At 37.6% G+C, this 21,261-nt stretch overlaps 2 protein-coding genes across 2 annotated transcripts in view; both read left to right on the top strand.

Moving 5' to 3' along the window:
• Positions 1-14,195, top strand: part of LOC106878710 (rab-like protein 6) — a 21,597-nt gene extending 7,402 nt beyond the window's left edge. Inside the window, exons 2-14 of the mRNA XM_014928002.2 lie at positions 2,401-2,507; positions 4,204-4,329; positions 4,776-4,867; positions 5,808-5,948; positions 6,200-6,305; positions 7,138-7,241; positions 7,749-7,885; positions 8,672-8,974; positions 10,237-10,390; positions 10,578-11,064; positions 11,783-11,867; positions 12,371-12,465; positions 12,910-14,195. Coding sequence (XP_014783488.1) covers positions 2,401-2,507; positions 4,204-4,329; positions 4,776-4,867; positions 5,808-5,948; positions 6,200-6,305; positions 7,138-7,241; positions 7,749-7,885; positions 8,672-8,974; positions 10,237-10,390; positions 10,578-11,064; positions 11,783-11,867; positions 12,371-12,465; positions 12,910-13,149 — 2,177 coding nt within the window. The 3' untranslated portion in view covers positions 13,150-14,195. The remainder of the gene's footprint in view (positions 1-2,400; positions 2,508-4,203; positions 4,330-4,775; positions 4,868-5,807; positions 5,949-6,199; positions 6,306-7,137; positions 7,242-7,748; positions 7,886-8,671; positions 8,975-10,236; positions 10,391-10,577; positions 11,065-11,782; positions 11,868-12,370; positions 12,466-12,909) is intronic.
• A 1,973-nt stretch (positions 14,196-16,168) lies between these two features.
• Positions 16,169-19,077, top strand: LOC106878708 (ufm1-specific protease 2). The gene has a single exon (XM_014928000.2). The coding sequence runs from the start codon at positions 16,204-16,206 to the stop codon at positions 18,094-18,096; it is 1,893 nt and encodes a 630-aa protein (XP_014783486.1). The 5' UTR covers positions 16,169-16,203; the 3' UTR covers positions 18,097-19,077.
• The last annotated feature ends 2,184 nt before the right edge of the window (positions 19,078-21,261 follow it).

The raw sequence follows: 21,261 nt of genomic DNA on the forward strand, positions 1-21,261 counted from the left end.
CTAACGCCAACCACTCAGAGAGTGTGCCATGTGCAGAGAGAGAGAGAGAGAGAAAGAGAGATCCATACAATATACATTCAAACATGCATTCATAGATCTTTCTATTTCTCTGTCTTAACACCTATTCCTTCTTCAGGGATTGAGTACTCTTTCCTTTTTTTTTATAGCTGTCAGCCTTGTTCACATGAACAAAATAGAATAACTTTTGCATTTTGTTAGAGATACTGTAAGAGTATTCAATACCTCAAGAAGTAGAGTGGGTTATGATGGATAGACGAATAGATACATGTATCAATTTGTGTGTGTGTATACATACATACACTCATCTTCATCATTTAACATCCATGGTCGATGCTGGCCTGGGCTGGATGATTCTACCAGATCCAATACATCTAATAAGCACCGGATTGTTTCTGCTTTGGCATGGTTTCTATGGTCGGATGCCTTTCCTAATGCCAGCCACTTTAGAGAGTGTACTTGGTGCTTTTCTCATGCCACTAGCATCACCATACAGCTTGTGAAACCCAAGGGGAGGGAGCCTTATGCTAATAGATATGATGGTTAAAGTATGAAAAAAGCAGGTGAAAAGAGCTAATATAAAACATAACATACACTATACCAGAAGTTGGTGGCTTTCTCTGTTGCCATATGTGCCAGATGATGAAGTTACAGAAATAGTAAGGTGCTGTTAGACCCACCCAACCCATACCACCATGGAAGAAGAATAAAATGACAGACATAAATGTTGATGTCTTTTCATCTACCAAACTCCAGTCAAAGAATTTGGTTGATCTGAAGCTATGGTACAAGACACTTGTACCATGGTTTGGCTGGGTGATATTGAAACTGGAAACATGGAGTTGTAAAGCAAACTTCTTAACCATAGAGCCACATTCAGGTGTGGATGTATGTATGTGTGTGTATGTGTGTATTCAGTCGTTATTAGTTAATATTTAAAATTAGAACCTGTGAGAGTTGTCTCTTCAAACAAGAAAATTTTGTTTACATTATGGTTATGTCATTATTTAAAGAGAGTAAAATCTACGCAGAAATATACTGCTCGTATGTTCTGTGTGTGTGTGTGTACTCACAGACATGCATACAACCTTGGACACATACACACCACTTGAGAAACTGTTAGTGTTGGAACTGCATCAAGAGCCCTCTACACAGTAGACCTGCTATTCACAAACACTTCTTCCCACTTCATCTTTTATCCAGCCCATGTTTGTTTGTTTGTTTGTCAGACGTTTGCTTTGTAAAGCTTTCTGTTCTATTTTTAAGTTGATAGCTTTTTTATGTCAACTTGTTTATTATGATGGTGATGATGCTTCTTAACTCAAGTTTTTTTGCAACTTATCATTATTATTATTATTAAGGTTGCGAGCTGGCAGAATCATGCTGCAAAATATGCTTCACACATTTTCCCCGACTTTACATTCTGAGTTCAAATTCTACCAAGGTCGACTTTGCCTTTGGTGTCCTTTCTGCATCAATAAAATGTGTAGCAGTTGAGTACTGCAGTTGACGCATACCCCCTCCCCCAAATTTCATGCACACACACACACACTATTCAAAATATTGATGGCGATTACAATTTTGAAATATTTAATATCTCTTCATGACAGATCTTTTGAACAACAGAGGAACACATGAAGTGCTAAACATTGGTTATGAGAGAGAGAGAGAGTGTGTGTGTGTGTGTGTGTGACTGATTTAGAACTGTGAGTGATACCTGCTGACATTTTTCCTTTGTTCAATTCAGGAATTTTAATCCATAGATGTCAGTCTGTGACCTAATTTACTGCCCATTGTGATTACACTTAATTATATTTACCAGTGTTTGTACTGTTTCTAGTCTGCATAAAAATACTGATTTATACTTTGTTTTTGTTTACGCCTGCAATACACCCCCCCTCTCACTTTGTTATTTTTACAGTGATTTTCATGTCAACACTTCACCTGTAACATCTGCTTGGAAAGCATTCATTTTATATAAAATACTGTGTTTGCGAAGACCTGTTGAGTGAAGTGAAGTCATTGTTGTGGCTGATGACAGCGCTGCCTCATTGGCACCCGTGCCACATAAAAAGCGCCATTCGAGCGTGGTCGATGCCAGTGCCACCTGACTGGCCCCCATGCTGGTGCCACATAAAAAGCACCCGCTACACTCGAGCCGACCAAATCCTTGTGAGTGGATTTGGTAGATGGAAACTGAAAGAAGCCTGTTGTATATATATGTATGTGTGTGTTTGTATTTCTGTGTCTGTCTCCCCGACCATCACTTGGCATTCGATGTTGGTGTGTTTACGTCCACGTAACTTAGCAGTTCGGCTAAGAGACCGATAGAATAAGTACTAGACTAACTGGTGTCAATTTTTATACTTTTTGTTCTTTCAGTGAAGATTGTGATCCGTGGTGATCGAAACGTTGGTAAGACATGTTTGTTCTACCGACTGCAAGGAATGAAGTTTCGCGAAGAATATATTCCAACCGATGAGATCCAGGTAACCTTCCTTCCTTATACATTTGTGGCATTTTCATTCTAAATAATAATATAACCCTTTCCTGGGCTGTATTTCTAAAGAATTGGTCTGGCCCTTAAGTTAAGTTCTCTTCCAGCTTATAGAAGTGAATGGGGATGGTCATGGTTGGAATGCTTTTGATCATTTTTGCTCATTCAGGATTAACCTTAACAAACAAGCAAATACGATCGGGTCTTTTATTTTCCCTTCTTTTAATCCTTTCTTTTATCTTTCATCTTTTATTTGTTTCACTCATTTGACTGCGGCCATGCTGGGGCAGCACTGCCTTGAAAAATTTTAGTTGAACAAAGGACTTATTTTAAGCCTAGTACTTATTCTATTGGTCTCTTTTGCCAAAATGCTAAGTTAGAGGAACATAAACAAAACATCACCAGTTGTTAAATGGTGGTGAGAGACAAACACAGACACAAAGGCACACACACACACATACACACACACACACACACACACACATATACACATAGATGTGCACATATGTACAACGACGGCCTTCCTTCAGTTTTTGTCTACCAAATCCACTCACAAGGCTTTGGTCGGCCTGAAGCTATAGTAGAAGATACTTTCCCAAGGTGTCACACAATAGTACCAAACCCAGAACCATGTGGTTGAGAAGCTAATTCCTTTCCACACAGCCACTCCTGTGCCTTTATTCAGTTATTCAAGTCTATCATTGATCCTTTTATGGGGTTGTCTCTCAGAGAATGAAAATATTAAGCCCACCTTTGCATTCGTTTGTGTAGAACTGCTAAGAGTTAGTCATTTATGTACTCTCAACTAGTTGGCCATCACCATTACTAAACAGCTAATCAGTCACATACTCTCAGCTTGTTTGCCATCACCACCATCACTAAGCCCTTGTAACTTGTTCCTTAAGTCCTTTGGCCAAAGCTTCTTGTTCAAATAGCTTTCATTTTATGGCCATCTGTTTCAGCAGTGTTGATGTAAGGATTATCATGGGGAACGTATAATCCTTACTCAGTATTTAAGACCCTTGGGATTAGTCTGAATTTATATTCCTTTATTAGCAGTTTAACACAACAACCTCATTCATTGATTTTATTTAAGGTTTGTGGTTTTGCTGCTTGTTTCTGATACAACTTACTTCTGTATTATGGAATAAACTAACAGTTAAGGTTTCCAATGTAAAGTGCCATGAGGGCGTTCGTTTGTTGATTTAGCAGCTGAGAGGTTTGTTTTTTGTTCATGACAGCATTTGGCTTCAATGGAGAGATATTTACGGTAGAATTTTGTGTTTGGATGATCTTCCTGTTGCCAACCCTTATCTAATTTTCAGGCAAAGGATTTTTTTTTATTCAAGAGATCTTTGTAGGCATGGAATAACCAGTCATAATGTCAGTGTTCATGCACGTATGTACACAAACAGGTGTGACTGTGTGGTAAGAAGTTTGCTTCCCAACCACGTGGTTCTAAGTTCAGTCCCACTGCATGGCACCTTTGCTAGATCCTGGACTGACTTGAAGGTAAACAACTTGTAACAGACTAAATAACATACTGTACGGTGGATTTGAACCTTGAACTACGTGGTTGTGAAGCAAATTTAACCACATGGCCATGCCTGTACCTATATGTTGCTCACAAATGCTCAACTGGTTTGTAGTAATTAATTTGAATTGATCTGTTTTTGTTTCTGTTGCAGGTGACCAGTATCCAGTGGAATTATAAAGCTACGGATGATGTTGTTAAAGTTGAAGTTTGGGATGTTGTCGACAAGGGAAAGAAAAGGAAAAAAATTGAAGGTTTAAAAATGGAAAATGTTGATCAGGTACAAAAAAATTGCTTGTATTTATTTTATTATTTGCATAGGTGCAGGCATGGCTGTGTGGTTAAGAAGTTTGCTTCAGAACTGCATAGCTTGGGGTTCACTCCCACTGCAGAGCTGCTATATATACATTGTGTATGTGGCAGGGGGCACACACTAACTTAACCCTTTAGCTTTCAGATTGCTCTGTCAAATGTAAATCTTCTTTATTCTTATTTCTTCAAGTTAATCATCCATTATCTGGTAACTTCAAGATCTTAATGATCTGATAGTTTATTCTTAGAATGACATTGTAGGATAGGTGTGAGAGGCCAGATCTGTCTGGCCTGAACACAAAACAAGAAGTTGAATATTTGGGTTTACATGTTAAAAGGGTTAAAAGCTGTGTCGATGCCTACTTTTTCTTGGTGTTTCTTGATACATCTGATCTATTTTGCTCTTTACTTCAGAATATGGAAGACCATTGTCTCGATGCTGAATTTGTAGATGTTTACAAAGGTACAAACGGAGTTATCATGGTATATGATGTCACAAAACAATGGTAAATCATATAACATACATAATGTATTTACATATAAATATATATATATATATATGATGATGATGATGTGTGTGTGTATGGGTGAGTGCATGTGCATCTGTTATTTGTTGAGGTGTGCCAGGGACACATAAAAGACACCCAGTGCCACGCTGTAAAGTGGTTGGCATTAGGAAGGGCATCCAGCCGTAGAAACTAAGCCAAAACAAACTGGAGCCTTGTGCAGCTCTCTGGCTTACTAGTTCCAGTCAAACCATCTGAGCCATGCCAGCCTAGAAAACAGATGCTAAATGATGATGATGATGATGATGATGTTGTAGCATGATACTGCCATGTGGGGGAAGCTTATATTTTTTAAAGAAAAGAAAAATGCTAATTTGGGTTAAACATGTCAAAACAAGGAGACACAAATGCTCGCACTCTGTAAAGAAGGTTGTTGGCATTAGAAAGGGCTTCCAGCCATAGAAACCCTTCCAAAGCAGACATTGGAGCATGATGAAAAGAGCTGGAAGAAATGTCACTAAACAATTTTCATTAATACGCTAACGATGCTCCTGCTCACCATTTTAATGATGATAATAATAATAATAATAATTCTTTCTGCCAAAGGCACAGGACCTGATATTTATGGAGAGGAGCAAGTATTTGACTGGTACTGACTTTATTAATCCCAAAAGGATGAAAGGTGCAGTTGGCCGCAGTGGAATTTGAACCCAAAATATCGAGCTGAAAGAAATGCTGCTAAGTGTTTTGTCTAATGTGTTAATTCATTCTGCTAGTTCAGTCCCATTTTGCATTAATTTAATTATAATTAGCTTCTTGTATACAGTGCTCTGTTGGGGGTGGAGGTGTATGTGTTTGTATGTCTTTTATTTGTATTTACTTGAAAATGGGAGGATAACCAAAATATTCATTTTCTTCTGTTTTCTATTGTTTTTTCAAGGACTTTCAGTTATGTTGAGCGTGAACTTGGTAAAATCCCAAGCCAAATCCCTGTTCTGGTGTTGGGAAACCACAGAGACATGGGACACCATCGTGTTGTCTTAGAAGATAAAGCTATTTATTTCATAGAAAGTTTAGACAGGTAAAGAGAAATGGTTTGCTTTTAGTTTCTTTGTTGTTGTTGTTGTTGTTGATATTTCAGCATTGGTTTATTCTTTGACTTGTTGTCCAAGTCATTGGATGGTGGCCCTGCTGGGGCACCTCTTTCGGGCTTCATCAATTGTATCATGCACAAAACTTATTTCTGTCTGATAATATATAATTAGAAATTTAAAATCAAAGCTATATATATATACTTTTGTTGTTTTAAAACAAGTATCTTCTTTTTTATAGAGGTAAAGATGCGGCCCAAATACGATATGCTGAGTCTTCCATGAGAAATGGATATGGTCTAAAGTACTTACATAAATTCTTTAACTTACCATTCCTTCAATTACAAGTAAGTACATGAAAGAGAGTTCATTGATGCTTCTTAACCATACTTGAGCCTCTGTGTGTGTCTTTGTGTGTATACTTCTGTGTGTGTGTGTGTTCTCTGTTTTAGCCATCGCAGCTACGACCATACTGGAATGCTGCATTAACCTTGTTTGGAGGGGTTTTCTTTTTTGATTTGTTTTGGGGGGGTGGTTTATGGATTTACTTGTTACTGAGTAGCTCTGACCACTACCACAAACACCACCACCAATAACTCACTGTTCTCTGCACCATCTTTTAGTGGAGTCGAAGACACAGGCTAGATATATGTCGCTGTTGTGGCAAGTGTCTTCTGCTATAGATCCATGTCAACCAAAGTTGGTAGATGGGAGATGAAGGAAGCCAGCCTCTTGTGTGTGTGTGTGTGTCTGTTCAATGAGAAACACAAGCTATGAGCAGTAGTGTTGTCATTTCTGTCAACAACTCATTTCATGCCTTCAAAGATAAAACTCCCTTCCCTGAAAGAAAGAGAATGCTTACTGACAATAACTGCATCTAGTTAATGCTAGTATGAGAGAATGGACCTGAAAGGAACAAATGAATGCGTGTTTGTGTGTGGATTTCTGTATCTGTATATATTGTGGTGTGTATGTTTACATGCAATGTTGAAACTGAGACAATGCAGCATTGCCCAAGCGCTAACTTTATTCTTTCCATTCGAGCAAGGCCATATTTGCTCTTGCACACTTCCATACACCATCACTTGCTCACTCCCGTATACTTACTTGTGTGTATGCACGCATATATATATTTATACACACACTCTTGTAAGTACCATTTTCTTCATTCTTACACAGAGGGTCACTTTGCTGAAGCAGCTGGAGATCAATTCAGAAGATATTCGCTCCACAATTGAAGAACTCAATATCCATGAAGAATCAGAAGAGCAAAACTATGATATGTTAGTATTTCTTCTTTCTCAGGCAAAAAAAAAAATTTAAAAAAAAAACAAATTTATCTTTGAGGTTTTGATTTCGATATCTTTGAACCATAAAATGTTGCAATATCAGCTTGTAACACCTTGTAACACCAAAGATGACCTGAAGGCAAGGACTATGACCGTCCAGAAGAGTTGCAGGAGATTTTGAAACCAATGGCGATTTTATTGAATTAATTTACTCTTTAGTATTTCAAGATATTTTTATGTAATTTTGGTAAATATATCTGTTAAAATGAAATGTTAGTGTTATTTTCATTTTTGTGTAATTTAGACAACAATTTATTCACCATATCCTGTGTGTGTATATATATATATATATATATATATATAGTTCTGAGTTAGATACATACATACGTATCCATCCATCCATTCCTTACTTCAGTTAGATAAAGTGTAACTCCTGCGTCTTCTACTATTGTTGATCACATGACAGTTCCTTTAGTTTTAATTGTTTCCTTCCAATTCCAGATTTATAGATAACCTCTGTGCCCAGCGGCGACAACAACAAGAAAAGCTAGCTGAGAAAATTATGGAAGAAGCCAAACAAAGGCAGGCTGAGTTAGCTGCCTCTGGCGTCATAACAAATGGGACAACATCACAGCCTGGTAAGTGAAATTGGACATACAAGGTGCATTCCAGAAGTTTTGAGACTGTTTTCAGAGTAGTTCAGTAACTCTCAGCAGTTATTGTAGTGTTACTGTGCATCTAATAAGCTGACCTGCCAGCTTTTGTTATTCCAGATTGAAAGGAGACAGTTGTAACAGGCACATCCTGCTAAACACTGCTTGTCACAGTTGTTAGCAGAATGCAGAGTGTGAAGACAATTAGGAAACTTGTTATGCAATGAAGTCTTCTTGGGTTAAATTGGGCAAAAATGCTACAGAAACTTATTAAATGCGCCTGATCGCTTATGGATTAACTTGTATGAACCAAGCATATGTTTCACTGGCACAAGAGCCTTTTCTTGACATCATGTGATGGTTGTAAATGAACATGACCATCATACTTGTGGGGTTGTTTGCTTCCAGTTTTCCATGAGAAATATATCTGGTCATGAGGAAACAGGAAGGGACTCTAATTGTAGAAAATCTGCTGCAACAACTTCCATTTGACCCATGCATGCATCAAAAAATGAATGTTGAAGGGACTTATCATCTCCCACTGAAATAGTTGACCTTGCACTCAAATTACAAAGAATTATTATTATTATTATTATTATTATTATTATTATGGTGGTGAGCTGGCAGAATCATTAGCTCAGTGGAGTTGATGTAATGACTTATTCTCTACAACCCCCACCCCTGCACACCAAACTTCCTGGCCTTGTGCCAAAATGTGAAACCATTGTTGTTGCCACATCTAATGCTTTATTTATACTTTTTCCCTTTCAGTTTCTCGGTCAGCATCTGCCAATTCTTTACCTAAATTACCAACATCCCAGTCTTATTCTCATTCCTTACCTGGTTCCGTTATGCAAATGCCCCCTGCTTCTCTGCAGTCCCCTACAAATCAGCCGCCAGCCTGTAATGGTGGAGGTGCAGCAGGAGGAGGAGGAGTGGCCATAACTGGAGGAGCTGGAAATACATCTTCCTCTGCTGGCAGTACACCCCAGGCAGAGCCCAAAACTGGCTTCTTTTCTCGGATATTTGGAAACAAGTTGCAGTTATCCACCCCAGATGTGAACAGTCAAACAGGTAAGAAGTGAAGAATGTTACACTTTGCAATTTCCTTTCTGCTTCATTAGCATTGTTGTTTTAACATCCATGGAGTTTATTGAGCCAGAGATTTTATGCCTTTCCTGTTGCTAACTTCAACCTGTTTCCGAGCAAGGTAATAGTTTTTTTGCTGAATATTGTATGACTGTAACCATCATTTACAGTTGTCATGCAATGTTGAGACCAAGTGACACAAACACACACACATGCACAATGGGTTTCTTTCTGTTTCCATCTCCCAAATCCACTCACCCACGATACTACACAAAGGGAATGAACCTGAAACTATGTGGTTGGGAAGCTAACTGCTTCACCACACAGCCACACCTAAATCATTTAAAATTGAAATTTTCTAGCTGGTGTATAAGATGATATCCTCATCTTATCTTGGAAATGGGTACAAGATTAACAGACCCCCTTAAACACCATCGTATACAATAACCTGTTGCCTGTCTTAACTATCAGGCACTTGTTTTGTTGGCTGTTTTCCACCTCCCACAAAGAAATGTAGCCCTTTATCCATTATGTGTCCTTATGACTCTCTGAGTGGTTGGCGTTAGGAAGGGCATCCAGCTGTAGAAACTCTGCCAAATCAGACTGGAGCCTGGTGTTGCCATCCGGTTTCACCAGTCCTCAGTCAAATCGTCCAACCCATGCTAGCATGGAAAGCGGACGTTAAACGATGATGATGATGATGATGATGATACAATTAGAATTTAGCATTTAGTTAAATCCCTTAACATTCTCAAGTGAAGGGAGGTAACTAGGTCAGCTTAACCTTCCATCCTTCCTGTGGCCAATCCTCACCTGTTTTGAAGCAACACAATATTCCCCAATGACCAAACGTATTTTCACAGAAGATTGAAAATAAAGAGCACAGCTTGTTTGATGGTGACACGATTATCACATGATGCCAAAACATGGAAACAAGCACACACGCACACACACACGCACGCCCTATATGATAGACTTCTTTCAGTTTCTGTCAAGCAAATCCACTAAGGCTATAAGTCAGCCTGGACTATAGTGGAAGACATTTGTCCAAGTCGTCATGCAGTGAGACTGAACCTGAGAACATGTGGTTGTGAAGCAAAAATGTTAGCCACACCCGGCTCTGCCTGTGCCTCCTCCTCTAAGTCAAATAAACAATAAAAAAATATTCTTTGCTTTCTTAAAATTCCATATTGTGATTATTTTCAAGAATGATTTAAATACATGTGACTTTTTTTTTTGTCAACAAGCTGTGGAAGTTAATGTTGAAAAGGCTGTGAAAAGTGTTGAGGAATTTATTCCAGATGGTGAAGAACTGGACAGTAGCTTTCTGGATGATACGAAGGATCATCGAATGACTGCTTCATGTAATCCAGCTAATAATAAAGACAAAGAAAGTGACAGGTAAACACGGTTTGCCAATTCGGTTTTCTTTCTCAACCATCCATACATTTCCTTCTGGTAAATGATGATGATGATGATGATTCAATGTACAAGTAGTTCTGTTGATTGAACACTTTAAGTTGTTGTTGTTGAAAATGCCCTGGGCTGTCCCTTGACTTTCACTACAATGTCTGCCTCTCTGTTTCAGTGATGAAGACTACAGCGGCAATCCTATGGTAGCGGGTTTCCAAGATGACCTTGACTCTGAGGATGAAGTAACTCTGAAGAACGCTGGCGATAGTAACAACAGCAAGCTCCATATCACGCCAAACCTTGATATCTCCAGTGATGAAGACATTCTCATTGTTCCAGTTGCGTCCAAGAAGCTCTCTCTTTCTGCCAGTAAGGACAACTCCAACGATAGTAAGAAGTCAACCAATTCCTCCTCTTCCAACTCTTCTACAACTTTCTCACAGAAGGCCAACCGGAAACTCTCTTCAGAATCAGAGCCTGACATCTCTGACAAAGTCCAAATTGCAGGTAAAACAATCAAAGAGCCGAGAAACGATGAGGAGCAACATTCAGAAGATAACGAAGATGCATCACAACCTCATGTGGCCCAGGATATTGAAGATATCAGTGAAGATGAGAACTCAAATGATATGCCCAACAGTCTAACACAGAGTTCAGCAGAGGTATTTATGATTTTTTTTTTGTGTCTTTTTTTATTTTTATTTTGTATATTTGGTTTGCTTTATTTTTATTATAATTTCTATTCACTGATTTATCGATGCCTATGTCATGTCTCAGTTCCATCCCATAGCTTAGACACACAACACTTTCCTCAATACATGAGCTTTTCCAAGTATTGCTGCCATCTGAATGCCTTCTAAGAAGTTTGGTATTTGTAGCTCTTGATGGCATTTTTTTTGTGTCTTTATGAGTGACAGATTTTGCTTTTCCAATCTCAAAACAACTCCAGCGTCACAGGGAATGGGATTTTTATGATACTCCTATCGAATGTGACCAAATGCAGTTTATTCTGCAGCATAATCTTTTTTTATGGTCCACACACTTCTTCTGTCGGTGTCACAGTGCTTGGATCCCGTTGGTGGAGAAGCTTTCATTCTGTCTGTCAAAAAAGCCATCAACAGCAGACATGATGACATCATCAGACATGTCATTAGAAAAACACAAATTTCACATCTTGCAAAGTAAACACAGCAATGTCACTCAGCACACTGCCGCCTCATGAAGGTCACTGTGCATGCAACCATGTGCTGCCATCTGTTGGTGTGCTACAGAACTAGTTTGAGAATATTTTAATACCACCTCGTACACACACACACACACACCGTATTGTAATTCCTTTTCTTATCACTTTCCATATTTATTTTCTATTCCCATCTTCAGATCCAAGGTAGTCACTCGATCCCATCAATAGATTTAACATACGAAGATCTTAGCATTTTGGAGAAAGGATTTAATTCTTCAGCAAGTAAGTAATTAAAAAGATTTTACACTTCTTGAAAGTTTGTAACCTCATTAATTTGTGTCGATTAATAATTGCTGATGTTTCAAATATGATGCTGTTAATGGAGAGAAAATGAGAAAATTATAGGCTTGGATGAACTCTAACGATTCTTTACAATTGAACAATGTTATTACATACAAGCAATTATAATATCCAGTCGTATAATTATATAATAGCTAGTAGTTATTGCTAACACTAGAATTTCTTCTTATTATTATTATTAAGCAGCCCTATGTCTTCCTTCTTGTAGTAGTCATCGGGTTGCCTCCCCTTATTCCAATTAATTAGGTTTAATAAAATAATTTTCTGAAATAGTTGCTTCCTTATCTCTCTCTCTCTCTCTCTCTCTCTTTCTATGTTCTGCTGACCAAGAATCCGATGACATTTTCATCCCTCCCTTTCTCTTTCTCTCATGTTTTTCTTTTTTCCTAAACCGCATCTTCTTCCTCCATCCTGTGCCACTTCAGATGCTGATTCTTCCATTTGGACCCCTGGAGATACAGACCATGACTCTGTAACAAGTGAGAAGAAAAAAAAGAAGAAGAAAAAAGATAAAGACAAAGTATGTATCCTTTGTTTATATAATTTTTTCTTTGATTTTTATTTTATTTTAAACAAAATTCTGGCTTTTGTTTTGTCAACCAGCATTCTTCTAAATTTTCATTAAGATCTGCATTTTGAGAACTGCTTTTCCTTCTTTTCTTTGTGTGTGTGTGTGTGTGTGTGTGTGTTGCTTTGTCTTGATGTCAGGTGATGGTTGTAAAGGAGCATCACCGTCATACAAGCAGTGTCCTTTGTTTCCAGTCTTCCATAGGAAAGCATGGTTGACGATGAGGAAATATGACCTTGCTTGGAAACAGGTGAGGGTTGGTGATAGGAAGGGCATCCAGCCATAGAAAACCTGATGAAGCAAGTTTTGTCCAACCCATGTAAGCATGGAAAAGTGTATATTTAGGGATGAGGATTAATGTTTTTTTCTTCTTTTGTTTTTGGTAAAATTTTATAGGATGAAGAAAAGTCAAGTAAAAAATCCAAAAAGAAGAAAGAAAAAGGTCGAGAGTTGAGTGGAAGCAAGGAAAGTAGCAGCAGCAGCAGCAGTGGAAAAGTAAAGAAGAAAAGCAAAAAATCCAAAGAAAACCAGAAAGAACTTGGACAACTGGAAGCTTTTCTTGTAGAAGATAATGTCAGTGAAGAGTTGACGCCAAGACCAACAACAGCCACTGGTGAAGATTACGAGTCTCTTTGAATATGGGCAGCTGAGAAGATGGATACTTTTTAGGAAGATTTTGATAATCCGTATCTTATCTCCCCTCCCACCACTCTCATATCAGCTGATAACAAGATACATGTCTGGACAAATATATACATATATGATGCAAATTTTATAAATGATAGTTTATATATGTAATATATAATGTGTATATAAAAAGAAACAGTATATAACGTAATTAGATATGTATTTATGATGTATATATATCATAAATACATATGTTTATATATGCATATATATATATATGTAAATACCCATATCTATACGTTTGTGTATGTGTATACACTAATATTGACTTATATACATATATGTATACTTATATGGATGTGTGCGTGTGTGTATATATATATATATATATATATATATATACACACACACACACGCATATATGTATATGCAATTTTCTATTAAATGCATGTAAACTCAAATGACTATTCAGAACCGAAATGGGAAGTGCTGAGTCTCTGGTCTTCATGAATTTCCTCAGTTTTCTGGCTAAACAACTCTTCTGAGCTTACATTCATCTGACTTAAAATTTTCAATACATGGTATATACTTCTGTATGTGTACAAACATATATATATACACACACACACAGATACTCATATGCATATAGACATTATATGAATCATACGAGAGAGAAGAATTATTTCACCTTGACTGCCATGATTTACAAATAAAACTTCAAAAATAATTCAGACATGCTGACATCATTTATAATGTGGAGGTTGATGGGAGAGAAGAGAAAAAAACTTACAAGTTAACAAAAGAAAAGAAGATAAAAAACAAAAAAATGATTCAAAAGTTAAACTACCCTTTTTTTCTTTTTGAATATTTTTAAATTTTAATTTTTTATGTTTTTTTTTGTTTTTTTTTTCCCCCAAGTGTGGTATGTGAAGAAAGCCTGTCTGTATCAATGTGTTTCTATTGCAGCATGAATAAATGTGTCAGTATGTATGTGTACATGTCCATGTATAAAAGGATTAATTAAAGCTAGAATGAGCTTTTATTATCAATAACAAGTTTGTTGTTTTATATTTTTTGTTTCTACTTGTTGAGTGAACAAAGTCCCCTTTGCATTTTCTACTGGTCAAGGTTGGACACCACAAGGGTGATGGTGAGTGTAGAGATTTGTTGGAGATGAATACCTGGGTGAAGGTGACGTCAGCTCAACCAGATGCAAGGAGCAAAGGCCATTTTAGCAGTAGTAGTAGTAGTAGTAGTAGTAGTAGTAGTAGAAAAACACAAAATAAGGGCCAGAGGCTGGAGTGTGTCACATTATGCCAATCCATCGAAACTCAATTCACCAATTAAAAATGACCTTAAAAAGTGAAGAGGTGTTGTTACTGCTGACGTACTTGGGCAAGTGAACCGCTAAAATTAAAGTGGAAGAAATTCGGGCAGGTCTCAACATTATATGGATAGTGGTGGCCTCTACTTATGACCTGGAAGAGAAAATGAGCATTTTGCAAATGCAAAAAAAAGGAAGCAGAGAATTGGAAAGGTCAGTCTTTGATAGAGTATTTATAGGCGAGGGGCTAAGCGTAAGGGTCGGTGTAGAAGGACGTAGGCTGCGTTGCTTTAAATGTGGCGAGAAGGGTCACGTTCACTCAGACTGTAAAGCAAAGAAGAACGAAGCCCCTTCACAACAAGAACCACAAAACGCAGAGGAGAAAAAAGGACAACCAGCAAAACAAACAAATGTTACACAAGAACCCAAGGAAATAAGACCAGAAAAAAACCATAGAGGCAACGATACAAACCACAGAAGAAGGTGACGAAATGGTGTTTACCACAGTTAAATCCCAAAAACGAAAAAAAGGCCCCAGTCCCGGACTTCCCACCCCGTACAGACCACCCCTTTGTTAAAACCCATTTCCCATTCCCACCCCGAAGACGCAGAGCAAAATTTTTTTCTTTTAATAACATTTATAAGATGCTTGCCACAGTCATCCGAGCTGAAGTGTGTAAAGCTAGAAAAGACATGCCACCTCACATTAGAATTGCCAGAACGGAGGTGGACTTATTCACGGAATTAAAAAGCAGGTACCCAGACGACATTGGTGATGTTTGCAAAGAAATGGGTGGCCAAAGTTTTATGGTTAGTCCAGCGGCTACACCACAGAAGGAAAAGGATGGGGAGAAAGCTCAATTCGTGCAGCCCCTCCCCAAACTAAAAATGTAAGTATTATTTTATTATGGAAATTCAGTTAGGGGGTATAAATTCACGTGGCCTAGAATTGAACTGGAAACAAACTTGTCTCCTTGACGACCTTAGATCACTCGATATAGATGTATGTATTGTAACTGAGTCTAAGCTGAGTGGGCCACAAGTGTTCTCGCCCCTTCGAAATGGCTACGAGAAATTTATTTCTCCTAGCCGGCAGGGGGAACGGGAGTGTGGTGGTCTTATTCAGGAAAAACTTGGATGTGCAGGTAAGTGTAGTCTTTCTGAACTCAGAAAGTAGGCTGGTCGTTTTGGATTTAACATAGGTAAGTAAACAATCCTTCAGGTTGGTAGCTGTCTATGCACCGAAACAAAGTAGAGAGGCTGGCTTTTCCCGGGACCTGGAGAACTTCTTAGTAACGTTAAAATCTCTAGGTGTACTAGGAGACTTTAACACTATTCTCTACGCACAGGTGGTTAGTGTTGACTCAGCCAATAATAGAAGGGGAAGCCTGGCCTCAAAAAGGCTACTAGAAAGCTATAATCTAGTTGACCATTATAGACTGGATGAACCGCTGGTTCCACAGTTGACGTGGACTAATAACGACCGTTCACTCCGATCTTATATAGGACAGGATATTCGTTAGGAATACGCGTTCGTCCCTTAAGCACTTAGGAAAATAAAGTAATAGTCAAACTACTGAGGTTCATTTAATTTTCTATACTTCCTCCCAAAATGCGCAGCCAGTTAGAAATTCATCTTTTAATAAAGTAGAACAATTTTTTTAAGGAACGAAAATAATTTTCGTAAAATGATGACGTCATCAGTCAGGGGAGAGCACTCCGTATTGACATTGATAAAAATGGCGGCCGTGAAAGATATTTTCGTCTCTAGAAACGTTTTGGAGACAATCCGACGTCTGGACGAAGAAAACGGTCTGGGATTGCTGATTGGAGAAGACAGTATAGACTTTATAAAGGTTTGGAAATGTACCAGATTGAGCGAAAGGGTTCAAGAAGATGCCATGAAGACGTGTCAACTTCTGCCAGGTGGCTTAACCGTACTCGGTTTGTACAGTGTTTCCGCTGTTCCCACCGCTTCATCGGCGACTGGAAACGATTACGATGACAGCAACGACCCTGTCTCGTCTGTTATAAGTGTTTTGATGAATTTTTTGAAAGTTAAGTATTTTTTACTGTTAAATTATGACGATACTAACCCGCACAGTTCTCCGATGTTTTTGTATACGTGTCTGGCCGGCGGCGATGTGAAGCGAACGAAGAGCGAGTGGACAGCTGTTGCCGAAGAAGGCAACCTCAAAGACGAACACGTTCGGTTTAGACTCAAAACCCAGTTGCCTTTGAGTTTTAAATACGATCCCAAGTCGGATAAATTAATTAAAATCATCCGAACCGAAGTGGAACACTTGTGTCAAGTGGTCGGTTCACCTTTGACTGTATTTCATATTAACGACAGTAAATTGCTTCTGTCACCAGATTCGATGACCAACAACGAAGTCGAAGATGAGGAAAATGCTGAACAGCAATACTGGAAAAGTTATGAAACAAACGAAATGTGCAGAGATATCGTTAAATACATCGAAACAGATGAAGAAAATTTTATTTCCATGCCCAAATCGAAAAAGAAAAATGCAGGCAGTTTAAATCGTTCGATTTCTGTTAGTATGTACACATCGACATTTTGTAATACGGATCCTAAACGGACACCGTCTTGTGCTCCTCTCATCCATCAAGAAATGGAAGAATTTCTTCAAGTTTCTGTACCTTTGAAGATCGATGCTATAGCTTATGTTTCTCTGAATTGTCCCATAAGCAAAGTGGCTACGATTCTCGCCACTACCGTGTGTCGGCAGATTCTTGCTGCTGAACTTTGCATTACCGAAAACAGACAAGGTTCGACTTTTTCTATACCTCAAACATATCACATCCAACTACCTCAGTCGACGTTTATTGTTTCTGTCACATATCCAGAAGATGTCGAGGAAAATACACTGGAATATCAAAGGAAGTGTCTTCATCAACTTTTTTGTCTCCCTCTTACTAAGCCATGTTTCCGAAAGACTAACGCCTATATTTTTCCTGAAGATGTTGCACCAAGAAACAGTTACTTAATTAACCCCCATGTTAGCTTGCTATCAGCAGCCAAAAGTGCAACCCAGCACGTTGTACAAGGTCGCTACAGCTATCACCATTATATGCAAGATAACTGTGATGACAACAAATGGGGTTGTGCATATAGATCTCTACAAACTCTGATATCTTGGTTTCGACTTCAAGGCTATACTTCTGTTCCAGTCCCGACTCATCGCCAAATTCAGCAAGCTCTTGTAGACATAGGTGATAAACAGCCACCGTTTGTTGGTAGCCGTCAGTGGATAGGTTCTCTGGAGGTGAGTTTCTGTTTAGAACATCTGATTGGAGTCCAAAGTCGAATCATGAACGTCTCTTCAGGCGCTGAAATGTCAAATTATGGCAGAGAACTTTCTATGCATTTTGATTCTGTGGGAACTCCAATTATGATAGGTGGGGGTGTCCTTGCCCACACAATCATTGGAGTGGATTACAATGAAGTGACTGGAAATATGAAATTTCTTATTCTTGATCCCCACTATACAGGGGAAGAAGACCTTCAGTACATTCTAAACAAGGGCTGGTGTGGTTGGAAAGGACCAAACTTTTGGGATAAGAATGCTCATTATAATCTTTGTATGCCTCAAAGACCAAAAGTTATCTAATGAACTTTAGTTTTGCCTTTTTTTTTATTGGAAGCGACAAAACGACAAAATCATTTTATTGGATTTTACTAAAATGTTTATTGGACAAAATAAAATAAAATTCTCTATATTTTTTAGTTCTCAAATATCATTTATAAAAAAAAATTCACCAGTGTAAGAAATAATATTTTATTGTTATTTGTTTTTATTATTTAATCCTAGGTCTACCCTGATCCAGCAGGCCTATGATAAAAGTGACTCCAGACTTGACCACCCTGTCTTTTTATATCTCTAATACCGCATTATCCAATGCCTTCTTCCATTTTTTTAAGATGCTTGGGTACCTTCTGAGGAAGAATTGTTTGCTATCTTTAACAAGTTAAACAACCGTGTAGGCTAGTGATTCTTAATGTGGGTGACATTGCCCCGTTAAGGGCATTGTGAGCTCACAAAGGAGCAGTAAATGTCAAGGTAACACTATAGGTGGAATTGTGTATTTAGAGGGGTTATCATTTTCTTAGATTTATTATATTTTATCCCTTTAGCAAGCCAAATATCCTACCTGTTTTAGGTTCAGATCCAGCCTGTCACACCTACCCTACAATATCATTCTAAATATACACAACCCATTTACATCATCAAAATCTCAATGCTGCAAGATAATGCATGATTAATTCAAAACAATGTGAATAAATAAGCATCACATGTGACAGAATAAGCTGAATGCTAAAGGGTTAAACACATTTTCCAGAATATGTTTGATGAGATTAAAATATGTATTGTGTTATCAGTGATCAGAAACATGACAGATGTGCTCCAAGATACAATATGATCACATTTATATAAGTCCTTGCCTTTAGTAATTTAAATTAGGGGCACTAATTCACATAAATATCTAATAAAAAAAGCACAAAGCTAGATATATGTATAACAAAATATGAATAATAAACCATTGTACAAAATGAACCAGTTTTGATTAAAATAATCTATTTTGTTTTTATATATCTTTGTTTCTTTCCTTTTCTTTTTTAAGTTGCCATTCCTAAAAAGGGATTACTGAGCTATAAAAGGTTGAAAAACCTTGATGTAGAAGTTTCCCCCTCTATGTTGGGATTAAAAGCGTTGGACTACTGACAAAAATAATAAAAACAGAACATCCAGCAATTGGAACTTGTTCTCATAGGTTTTGTTCCACTGTTTTCATGAGAAAATACTTGTTACGCTATTTGTATATTATTGTTCCTAAACCCCTCGTTTCTCCAGATCAAGGAGACTAATGACCAAAGTCATTACAACCACGACCAGCTTGAGATGGTCACTGTTGTATTGCATTCAGAGATAGAATACATGGGACTAATTATCTAATGTGTCCTTCCACTCTTTAAGAATGGTAAGATATGATTTGAGGAAGAATGGACTGTTATCTCCGGCAGGTCTAACAACCACACAGAGGTTCCCTCATTGATACATTTACTCATGTGATTATTGTAGTAAGTTGAACAATAGAATTAAAGAAGTTAAGGGAGAGGATTCATATGGCATGGGGTTTGATAAAATTAGTTGAGAGTGATATACTGAATGATGTGTGTAAAAATATTCCAAATTAATTGAAATTAACACGTTATTTGCAAAAAGTAAACAAAAGCCTAATGGTAATTGTTAGTGGATCTCTAGGGGAAGAGGAGATAATTTTAAACATTTATGCGATGAAGAAATAAAACAGCAATGACAAATATCTTAATCATTTCTGCAAGCATGGTAGATAATTCTGGATATGCTTCTATATTATGGGACCTCCTCAGTTTAAAAGCCAAAGTATCAACGATACATTTATGAAGTAAAAATGTACAATTATTCGTGTAGGTATTTGTGTACATGACTAATTGCGAACAATTAGCAAATTAAAAAATGATTAACTGAGGTTAATTTGACAGGAAAACATCATCTGCATGATAAACAATAGTTAAGCTGTGTTAACACATTTGATATAGTTTAAGGGTGGGCAGTAACTGTCCTGTTCGATAACCTTTCTTGTGGATGACGATATGAAAATGCACTCATTGCACGTTGACACTGTAAAATGATTTGTTGTTGAATGGGCATCGAGCTGTGAGAGAATACGTTAAAACATTACAGTTACATCAACGAAAAATCTAAATTGCTTATACAAGCCATCTTTGCACACTCGTCGGCTGCCAACAACTCTCTTCTTTTCAGATGCAGAAAATAGATGTCAAACAACCAAAACGGCATTAAAAAAAAAAATGATAATAAATAAATAAATAAAAACAATAGATGTGGCTCCAAGAAGGAACCCTGAATGTCAGTCATGGGCAAACTACGGCCGGCAGGACTGCCTACATGGCACGTCTAACAAAAGAATTATCTATAACATTTTAGTAGCGCAGTCCACTTCTCGAAAATGTTACCCATACCAATTGTACATGATTACCTAATCTGCTAGAAATATTCCCCTCCCCCAATTTCTCTTTAATATCACTCCTTCGGGTTCGTTGCACATAAACAAAATATAAAAACAGACGGTTATGACTAGAATGTTTTGAAGATATATCATTGCTCGATCAGGGAGAATCATGGGGTGAACAAGTGACATAAACATCAAAACAGAAGTAATTCATCTCTCGCAGTCAATTGGAACCATGATGCTTAGAGTCGTTATCCTTATTTAATTAATTTGCAAGGATATGAATTACCAAAACTACAAAAAAAAGAAGCAAAACTAAAGAAAAAAAAACTCTCTATATAAAAAAGATTTATTTTCTTTCACACTATGTAAACAATAGCGTCCTTAGTTACAGGTTTCCAGCAGACCAACCAATCACTGCTTCCCTTTCTTTCTGACGGCAGCAGTGACTAACTCAATATAAGGAACTTCGTTCTTTAAGCACCGCCTTTTTTTTTTTTTTTTAAAGTATGTAAGAGACATTTATTAATCGAGGATGGAACCCTAAACCACGTGGTTGGAAACTGATCGTGTTATCCACGCAGTTACCTAATTTTTCATTTTAAAAATTGAGTAGAGTCTTTAGAGCATCAGGCAAAAGAGTTAACGGGACTTAATTGCGACCCGAAAAGTTCAAATACTACCGAAGTTGGCTTTAGTTTGCATCCTTCTGTGTTCGAAAAATAAAATACCGATTAAGTGTTGGCATTCGTTTATTTTTC

The sequence above is a fragment of the Octopus bimaculoides genome, chromosome 22 (genome assembly GCF_001194135.2).
Source record: "Octopus bimaculoides isolate UCB-OBI-ISO-001 chromosome 22, ASM119413v2, whole genome shotgun sequence".
In the NCBI taxonomy this organism is placed as follows: Eukaryota; Metazoa; Mollusca; class Cephalopoda; order Octopoda; family Octopodidae; genus Octopus; species Octopus bimaculoides.

Coding starts and splice junctions, on each gene's coding strand:
- LOC106878708 (XM_014928000.2), top strand. CDS start 16,204: ATGGCGGCCGTGAAAGATATTTTCGTCTCTAGAAACGTTTTGGAGACA.